Here is a 10,804-nt window from a genome sequence, read left to right on the forward strand (position 1 = left end):
CAAAGAACGCTTCTTTGCCAGCACCATCCAGCCGATAAATGGGAAAAGGTGCCGTACCGTTCTCATCAACGTGAAGTTCAGAACGATCACAGATATCGACTAAATCCAACCTTGACTTCAGATTATCCTTCGTTTTACCTTGGATGTTGAGGATTGTGTTCATCAGATTGTCGAAAAAGTTCTTCTCAATATGCATGACATCTAAGTTGTGACGCAATAGATGACTCTCCCAATATGGCAGATCCCAGAAAATACTCTTTTTATGCCAGTTATGTAGCTCTCCAACAGCATCGACTGGAATGTTTTCATGTCCACCTACGTCTGGCGTCCTTTGTGCACCAAAATCCCTAAACTGTGTCGCCAAATCTTTCCCACTAACTTCCGTAGGTGGATCATCAAACACCTGCTTGTTCTTCGTAAACAAAGTCTTACTCCTACGGTATGGATGATCAGGTGGTAGAAATCTTCTGTGACAATCAAACCAACATGTTTTCCTTCCGTGCTTTAGTTGGAAAGCATCTGTGCTATCTTGACAATATGGACATGAAAGCCTGCCATGTGTTGTCCATCCGGATAACATACCATATGCTGGAAAGTCACTTATTGTCCACATAAGTACTGCCCGCATATGAAAGTTTTCTCTGCACGAAACATCGTATGTCTCAGCACCAACCGCCCATAGTTGTTGTAACTCATATATTAGTGGTTGAAGAAACACATCTAGTGATCTCTTAGGATGAGCTGGCCCGGGGACGAGAATGGAGAGGAACAAAAACTCTCGTCGCATGCACAAATTTGGCGGCAAGTTGTATGGTGTCACAATCACCGGCCATAGAGAATATTGTCTTCCATGCTTTCCAAATGGGCTGAAACCATCAGTGCATAATCCCAGATAAACATTTCTTCTCTGTTCAGCAAATTCTGGATATGTTGATTGGAAATGTTTCCAAGCCTTCGCATCTGAAGGATGTCTAATCTCACCATTTGTAGAATGCTCTGCATGCCATCTCATTGCCTTCGCCGTGCGCTCACACTGATACAACCTCTTCAATCTTTCCGTCAAAGGCAAATACCACATTCTTTTGAATGGTACCGTAACTCTTCCCCTCGTTTCCTGATGACGAGGTTTCCAACAAAATTTGCATTTATCCCGATCCTTATCCGCTCCCCAGTAGATCATGCAGTTGTCGATACATACATCTATCACTTCGTACGGTAATCGAAGACCCGCAACAAGTTTCTGAACCTCGTAGTATGAACCCGGTGCAAGATTATCCTCTGGCAGAACACCTTTAACATAATCAGCTATCGCATCTACGCATTCTTCCGCCAAATTATAATCTGTCTTAATACCCATCAATCTACTTGCAGATGATAAAGGTGAATGACCATCTCTACAACCTTTATACAAAGGTTGTTTTCCTGCATCCAACATGTCAAAATATCTCCCCGATTCGAGATTTGGTTCTTCCCCTCTATAATGATCATGTACCATCTGCTCAGTACCTACACCATAATCTACATCCATTCTCGGTTCTTCTAACCAACCATAAGACTGAGGTTGTTCGCTAACAGGCTGAGGTTCGCTACTACTACCATATTCAAAACCAGTTTCCCCATGAAGATACCAAACTTTATAATTCCGTGCAAACCCTTTTCTATACAAATGTTTCCAAACTTCCCATTCTTTTATAATTCTATTGTTATTACAAGTAGAGCAGGGACATCTTACCATACCAGTATTTGCATCCGGGTGCTGTTGAACAAGCTTCATGAATTCTCCAATACCTCGAACGTATTCTTCTGTAAGCAAATTGGTGTTGGGATCCAAATGAGGTCTATCCATCCACGAACGAAAATAATCTCCAGAAGACATGATTTTTTCGAATTTCTTATGATAAGAGAGAATGAAGAGAGAATGAGGAGTGAATGAGATGAATGAGGAGAGGTTGCATTTATAGGAAAATGCTTACGGCAATCCGACGCCATTCCGACGTAATTCCGACAAATTATAAAAAATCCGTCGGAATTCCGTCGGTTTTTTTAAAATGGCTAACGGCTATAAACGGGCATATTCTTTCTCGCCAACGGTCGAGAGCTTCCGTCGGAACGGCGTCGGTATATTCCGACGGAATTCCGACGACCGTAACGGTTATAATTTTTGTCGGGCTTTCGTCGGAATTGTCGTCGGAATATACCGACGACCGCCCTTCGTCGGAAGTTCGTCGGACTGTTCCGACGAAATACCGACGAACCCGTGTTTTTGGGTTTCGTCGGTATGTCGTCGGAATGTGGTCGGAATGGTCCGACGACTTCGCTTTCCGTCGGAGTGGTCGTCAGAATTTCCCTGTTTTTCTTGTAGTGTATGATCTTACCAAAAAAAAAAGATTGAATAACATGTATAGCATTTATAAATGTTACGAAGTTATAGTACACGATAAGAGAGGAGTTATAAAGTCATAACATTGGACCAGTTATTTCCAAAACCAATAGAAATATAAGGAAGGGTCTAATAATAGATTAATGTGGGTATAACTTTATAAGAAAGGAGTATATTTAATTTAAAATCTTACAAAATAATAGTTAGGTTCAAGGGAATGTTTCTGTTTTATAAGACCTTGAGAATAATTTTATGTTAGATATCATGGAAAATACAGCAACAACAGATAAGCAACAACAGATAGTCAGCTTCTGATGAATAACTGAAAATATTATTCTTGACAAAAAAATGAAAATATTATTTTGTTAATCTAAGGCAGTGCTATTTTCCGTATGGTTTCAATTACAAAAAGTTACTATATATAAATCAATTATCTAAAGAAAATTTATAATTTATGGGTTATCTTTCAACTTTGAGACAATCCTTTAGTCGTATGTAATCAAATGTGGAAATGTTTACATTGGGGAAGAGTTCATGCTATCATGTCGCTAAAAAGTGGGCTCGGGAAAAACTCATTTTTAATAGCTAAAATTGGAATAAAATAGGATATCAACTTTCCAATTTATCCTATTTGTTTTTCTTTAAATCACTATATTTACCAATCAAGATTTTTAACAAATAGTTTTCCCTAAAATTTAGAAAAAATATTTTAAATTTTTTGATCAATCTATGAAACTGTAAAATAAAAACAACTTTTGAAATTTTATAAAGAAAACCAATTTTTAAAAAACTTGATTGATAGTTAAATAAATAATATTTTCATTTAAAAATAAACTCTCTTAGAAGTTTTTATACAGAAGATATCATTTCAAAATAATCTGAAATTATTTATTTATGTTCAGTTATATAAAATAAATTTAGGTATTTTTTTGTTCAAAAATAAATTAGGTATTTATATATAATATTTATTAATAAAATTAGTTCTTACTTGAAACAAATAGTTAGATAAAGACCAATGGAACCAAAATTAGCTATCAACCAGGTACGACCCAAACAATAGGATGTGTATATATGGAAAACCTGATTTAGTCTGTTTTAATGTTTGAAGTATTACATTACATATAAATTCATTTTAAATAATATACCTTCATGTCTAATATATTTAAAACATTAAATAATTATTAATACGGTAAATATTACAATTAATTATATAAACAAATAATGGTTGGGGTTAAAAAGTAAAAATAACTAGATTTTGACCCGCCCTTAAAAGGGCGGGTATATTTTTTGTTTTAAATTTAATTTTTGATATTTGTTTTTCTCTCTGATTATATTTGTGTGTTAAAAAATCCTATTTGTGTATAAATTTAATCAAAATATATTTTATTAAATAATAGCAATTTAAAATTGATCTGGTATACTCACGGTTAAAGCTGGGTTGCGGGTCAAATTCACTCCGCTGACCCGCTGACCCACCAACCTGCCAACCCGCAGGTTTTCAATTTTGTTTTGATTAGAAAATAGGACCCGCCCTGGTATATTTTTAGTTCTATTTAAATCTGACACACCCTCGATATTTTTTGTTTTACATATTTTTTTAGAAATTTAATTTTCATATTTATGTCTTTTTTTTTGTAAACATATTTGTGTCTTTTTTTGTTAATGTGTAGATTTTTTATTAATTATTAATAAGAATTTCGATAATCATTAGAAGATAAAATTATGTGTTTCACGTATAGTTGATTTGAAATTTTTGAAATAGTAGAAATGAAAATAAAAATAATCTTGCAGTTATATAAATGATAGATACCCTTGCATGGATGGGGTTTCATTTGATTATATACAAACCTATTGACATCATTTACTTAGTTATATGCAAAAGTAACTCGTGTACATATTTATATTTTTTGTAAGCATATTTGTGTTTTTCTTTGTAAATGTGTAACTTTTTTTAATTATTAATAATAATCTCGATAATCATTAGAAGATAAAATTATGTGTTTCACGTATAGTTGATTTGAAAATTTTTGAAATAGTAGAAATGAAAATAAAAATAATCTTGCAGTTATATAAATGATAGATACCCTTGCATGGATGGGGTTTCATTTGATTATATACAAACCTATTGACATCATTTACTTAGTTATATTCACAAGTAACTCGTGTATATAAACCCATTTTAGTTACTTGTTCTTGAACTTAGGTTTGTAAAACAAATTACAGATATATAATTGGATAAATATATATGTTTTTGTTTTAGTTTTTTTATTTATGTTTAATATTAAATTTATCAATAGATCATGTTCCTCTTTTAAATAAATCAAATACATAAATTTTATCAATAGATCATATTCATGTTTTAATAGAATAAACTCAATGTTAAAAAAATATTTTCAGTGTTAAATTATTGCAGTAAGAATTCTAAAGTTATAAACAAAAATATTAAAAGACTGTTTGAAAAAGCTTTAAAAGTTTAAAATATATTTATTTATTTATTTTTTTAAAAAATCATTTTATTTTGATTTATTAAATATATTAATTAGATGGGTTAACAGAGTTATGTTTATTTTAAATAAACATATATTTAATAAATAGAACTTAATATAACTACCCTTTAAAAAATCAAATAACTAAATAGATATAAATAACTATTTATTAGTATCAAAAACCTTTAAAACAGATAAGAAAATATATAATTATATATTAGTCGACCATATATTATTCATCTATTTGTTTTCACACCTAAAATACATTCTGTAATAATCAACTAGTTATGTTTACGTGTATGAGAAAGTGGGTCTCACAAATGTTGAGTCCTTTTTGTCAACTGTTTTTATTAATGGACTTGAAACTGCTGATAATCAACAGTTATATAAAGCGTCCATTAAAACAGTTATATATAGCTTTCATTTTTTTTTAAATAGACACAACATTTATCAATTATACATGTTGAAGAATTAATAGAATAGATTATTTACACGGTTGTGCGGTTCAAGATATATTTTATTTTTTTTAAGCCAATTTGAGTTGCATAATGATTACGAAGATCAGTAATTAAGATAGATTTTGAGAGTTAGGATTCGTCGCCGAAGAGAAGTACTGAAAGAACTGAAGAAATTATCTATATGAATATAAATGAATGTGTATATACAAAGCGGCGTTATAAATGCTCGGTTTCCTCGGTTTTTTGGTACGGATCCTGAAACGATCCGTCCGTAGCCGAAATGTTTTGGCCATAGAATCCAATCGGTTATTTGCTTGGATCCGTTACCAATCTGGACCCTCGAGTTTGGGTTGGATTAGAGTGTGGGGTTCGGTTACAGTATAAATGGTCCAGGTCTAGTTTTTCCTCTATGAGGAAATTCTTCACGTGTTGTTGGCCACTACAACTACCTACTCACATTAACTATTTTGAGCATCTCAATTATCTCTTAGGAGAAAGTATTCAAATTTGATTTCGTCCTTTCTTTTGGTCAAGTTGTTTCTGACTTTCTGTCCTTTTAAGATAACAACTCTCTTTGATTAAATATTGTTTTTATTTGTACAAATGGTCAAGTAGATCAAAATAAAATATATACATAAACTTTGTTACTCTGATACTCTATTCAGAATGACGTCAAGTGGTAGTCGGACAGTAAGTACATGTCTAACAATTTAGCGGGAAGTACAAAAACCCTAATTTAATATATTGATAAGATGTTTAGCCAACAAACATGATAATAATTTTTTTATACATGCTTATATAACTTCTACATAAAAACGTAGATTTACCAATACATGATTTTGGCTTAATTTTATCTCGATCCCTTTTTATTTCGGTCGTAACTTTTTTAGAGTTTGTTTCATAAAAAATCATCTATAGAAGTTAGTTTTGGGCTAAACAAATATTAAGGTAAGTTACTTATGGGTTTTCGGTAATCTCAGCATTTATTTTGGGTTTTGATGGACAGTTATCAGTTCTTAATTTTTTTTATATTTTAAATCCATTAACCGAGTCAACTAGACAGCCGAATTTCAAATATACGAGGACAAAGCGAACGTTACTCTGTCCAGTGTCCACCAAATTGAGTCACTCGAATAGCACCTCCTCGCCACAGTCAAGTTCGAGTGCCACCAGCGACAGCCAACTTTATTAAAGCCTCCATTCAAATTAAAAATTTGAGTTTTTTTATAAGGTAAAAAATCTTAAGAAAATTTAGACTCTTTTTAAGCTAAAAAACCTCACAAAAATTTGGGGCCTAAATAGTTGCTTACTTTACCAATGCCATGGCCAAGTCTGAGTACCACCGCGGCTAGGTGTTCACATTTTTTAACAAGGATTTTTAACAAGGTTCTAATATCATATAAAAGTATATGATTAAATCTCAAAATCACTTACAATCACCGCATAACTTATTTTAGGTCCATACAACTTCAACATGGGATTAATATTAAACATCGTTTTAGATTGAGTACAGACAAAACTAAATTTCACAACCTTGAAGTTTCTTAAACAAGTTCATTCAGTGGGCAGTCAATGTTCACTCATAGCATTCCCTACAAACTGTTCCTTAATTAACAAATGAGTCATCTCTCCAAACTTTCTCATCAAGTATTCTCTCCCTGGCTTTATTTGCCTGCAAGAATTCCCAAATAAGTAGAAAAAATATCAGCTGGAATGTCTTAGAATATATAACAAGTTGATTACAAAAGTTGCGCAGTTTTAATCACCTCTTTTGTCCAATTGGTGAATCCAACAACAAGAAAGAGGATTAGAGTTTGTAGTGTTGATCCCGAGACTAAACCGGCCCAGAGTCCTTTCCCATTGAAGTGAAGATGAAAACACAATAGAAGTCCAATAGGAATACCAATGATATAATAAGAAGCTACGTTTACATAAGCCCCAATTTTCTGCCACCCTGTTCCTCTCACAATCCCTAAACATAACAGATTCGCTTGATGATCACAAAAAAAACTAAAATGACTTCTTGATCAGAAGAGGATGATAGTTAAGAAAGGCTAACCGGAGAGGACGATCACGAAGCTGTCCATGAGGATTGAAACGCAAAGAATGGGAGTCATCTTGGTGACATAGCGAGTTACTTCCTCCACATTGCTATAAGCATAAGGCCATACATTGCGAGATAAGAAGAGAGTAGAGCTCACAATGACTGATTCAACCGCTGCAATTATAACCGCGGCTGAAGCAGAATCATGAGCCCCTCGTGGATTCCCAGCTCCTAGCTCATTCGCCACGTTGGTACTAAACCAGTAACGAAAATATGAAACAATTAGCTATTCAAGAAATAAATTCAAGATTTGAGAATTAAAGTAAAAAAATAACAAACCTCGCTGCATCACCGATTCCATTTACCAAATTGTAGTGCAAAGTAGAGGTCGTTAGACTGTTCAAAATTTCAAATCCAAAACTCAAAGCTTAGAAAATGGAAAAAAAATGTAGGTAGAATAGTAAATAGTTATATATATGCCTAGGTATATATGTGATGCACTACCAAATCGAGATAACCGAAGTTTCGAGCTCTGGGTTGGGAAGAAGACCGGACAGCAAAGTTATCACCTCGAAAGCTAACCACTCAAGGCTGGCGAAGGAAACAAAAACACGTGTTAAATAAATACATAATAGGAATTGGAAAAGAAAAGATCCATTCGAATATACTGCTTTTAATAATCAAACAAACCCAAAACTCAAAACAACTCAGCCACTGATGACCACTAGATTTACCAGACTTACCAACACATCATTGCAGAAGGAACCGCAAACTCAAAGAAAATTTTCGTGTGAAGAAACGCATCCTTGGACATATAAATCCGCGTTTTGAAGCAGGTCTGAGAGCGTTTCATGTAAACCCAAAGGAAAACCGCGTTAAGCCAGTAGGAGATACCGATAGACACAGCCGCTCCTCTGACTCCAAACTCAAATCTGTGAACCATTAGCCAGCAGAGAGGAACATGGAAAGCGAGAGCAGCTAGAGAGCTCAGCACCATAGGAAATATCAAGCTCTGCGACTGGAAGTATCGAACCAGCGACTCGAGAACCGAATAACCGAATAATGCCGGTATGAGCCAGAGGCAATACACGGATGCTAGCTCGGCGACTTGAGGGTCTTGGTGAAGCAGAATCAAGATCTGGTTCATGAATATCCAAAGAATCGAAATCGGAAAAGCGATGATGAAGAGATAGACCATTGAAGTGAAAGTGTAGGATCCGAGCTTGTGATACTGTTCTGCTCCAAATGCTTGGCCACATAGCGTTTCTAACGCACCCGAAAGACCAAACTGTTGTATACAAAATGATTTAGAAAAATTACAATAAAAATAAAAATAAAAATGAAAATAAAGAATTGACTTACGAGGATACCAAAACCGGTGACGTTAGCAAATGAGCTTCCAAGAGCGATTCCGGCGAGGGAGAGTTCGTTGCGGTGACCGACGATCATAGTAGAAGTTGCTTGAAGAAGAAACTGAGACATGTTCACGGCGACCATCGGAGCAGCCATTGAAGAAACTTTCTTCATCTTCTCCCATCTTATCTTCTCTCTCTCTTCTTTTTCTGATTGTTGTTTGTTCTTCACCAATAATGGAGCAGCTTCAGTACTCTTCATTTTTTTTTCTGGTTAGAAAATATGGGAACTTGGGTCGAATTTATAAACAAATGCGATACAGTATTAAAAAAGACACGCTGTCCGAAATAATAAATAGACACGTTGCAAATTAATTGATTTATGCGCAGAACCAAAATCGTTTCGAACTTGTCGTCGCATTTAATGAAAGAGATGGGTACTAAATTAGTAAATTTACATCAACCAAGCACATGGATAAGGGATCTCCACATGGACAAAATACATCCCATCTATTGTGGCCCAGCTAAAAAGCTTAGCATGCATATCATGTGGAAACAATCATGTTGGCTCTTGAATCAAAACACTAAATTTTTTAGATCAAGTTTACTGCCGAAACCGTATAGAATTGATTTTTTTTTGGTATCAAATTGATTTTAAGTATTATTAGATAGATTTTGATCTGTAATTTGAAAGCACAAGTTTATTTTTTAAATAAAAGCGTTTAGTTTTCGGTTAAGTTCCAATTTTTTTTTATTTTCAGTTTAGTTCTAATTCGGTTGTGTTTTTGATTTTCGGTTTAAAATACATAAGAACGTTCGATTATTTATGGATTTGTTTTCTTTTGAATTTTCTGTTTTGCTAAGATAAAAATGTTAGGAACACGGAGAAATTGTGAGTTCGATTAGGTTTTGGTTTGATTTCCATTCTTAAGACAATTTGAATAATTTGGGTAAAAATCACATTTTGGAAATTTTTGATAAAATATCGGATAAAAAATTTAAATTTTTAGATTAAACAATATCTGCATTATATCGTTTCTATCAAGAATTGTAAATTTTTATAATTTTAATTCATTTTATCTATATTTAAAATTTTGTATCTATGAATAAAATGCTTAATAAATTTATTAACAATATTATGTTTGCTTATATATTAATTGAAAATCATTTAAAAATAGTAACCTTATAGTTTGTAATAATTACAAATTAAACTTTATGATGTGTTTTTTTGAAAGAATTTTAAATTTATTCACCTAAAAAAAACTTTTTGTACAGAGAAAACTGCTATACTAAGATTTACTCAGAGCTTAAACTTTATGATGAATCTAATTTTGCTGATGTGGCATGATTAGAATCAATTGGAAAAATAGTTAGTCCAATTCTAATTTGCTAGGGAATATCATACATACGAGTTAGGAAAATTTTGTTATATAGTACAAATCTTATGAACGAAGTCTTAAGAAATAATAACAAAGAAACGCATTACCGTTGGCGTGATTGGCAAGTGACATTGATCTTAGTAAAATGGAGTGAGTTTATGAACATAATTATTGGAGACGATTGATAAAAAAATTTATTGGAGACGAAGGACAATGTTGTTGATTTTTTTTTATAAAAAAAATTGTCGTTGATTTATGTATATTTGAAACTTCTATTGCGTAGCTTTAACACGGTAAAGAAACTTTTATTTAACATGATAACATGTTAAAGCTACATTAGTATAGTTGGTAAATCTCTCTCTCGACTCTAAACCTAATTCTGTTATAATATTTGGTAAAATGTTTTCACAAATACACGATATACAATAAACTGTATATTACACCAGTATATTTTTATATCAGTATCAAGATTCAAAAATGCAAAACATACTTGGTCCTTGCAAGGTTCTAAACCAGCATTTTCAAAAAAAAAAAAGGTTCTAAACCAGCACATTTCATAGTGGGTGATTGTTTGGACGGTAATAAGTGACTTTTACTTTTTATCTACAACCATAAAAATTATCAATCGTGATTTATATAGTTTTTAAAGCTAAAACCAAAATTTAAAGAAAGTGGTGTAGTTGCTTTTTTTCTAAAGCAAAAGAT

At 32.9% G+C, this 10,804-nt stretch overlaps 1 protein-coding gene across 1 annotated transcript; it reads right to left on the reverse strand.

The window, feature by feature from the left end:
* Nucleotides 1-6,717: 6,717 nt before the first annotated feature.
* On the reverse strand, nucleotides 6,718-9,006 carry LOC108806800 (protein DETOXIFICATION 9). The gene is made up of 7 exons (XM_018578991.2): nucleotides 8,731-9,006; nucleotides 8,112-8,656; nucleotides 7,873-7,959; nucleotides 7,708-7,764; nucleotides 7,384-7,622; nucleotides 7,091-7,296; nucleotides 6,718-6,996 (listed from the first exon to the last, which is right to left on the reverse strand). Exons 1-7 carry the CDS (start codon nucleotides 8,980-8,982, stop codon nucleotides 6,931-6,933), a joined length of 1,452 nt encoding a protein of 483 aa, XP_018434493.1. The 5' UTR covers nucleotides 8,983-9,006; the 3' UTR covers nucleotides 6,718-6,930.
* Between the last annotated feature and the right edge of the window lie 1,798 nt (nucleotides 9,007-10,804).

This window comes from Raphanus sativus, chromosome 6 (genome assembly GCF_000801105.2).
Source record: "Raphanus sativus cultivar WK10039 chromosome 6, ASM80110v3, whole genome shotgun sequence".
NCBI lineage: Eukaryota > Viridiplantae > Streptophyta > Magnoliopsida > Brassicales > Brassicaceae > Raphanus > Raphanus sativus.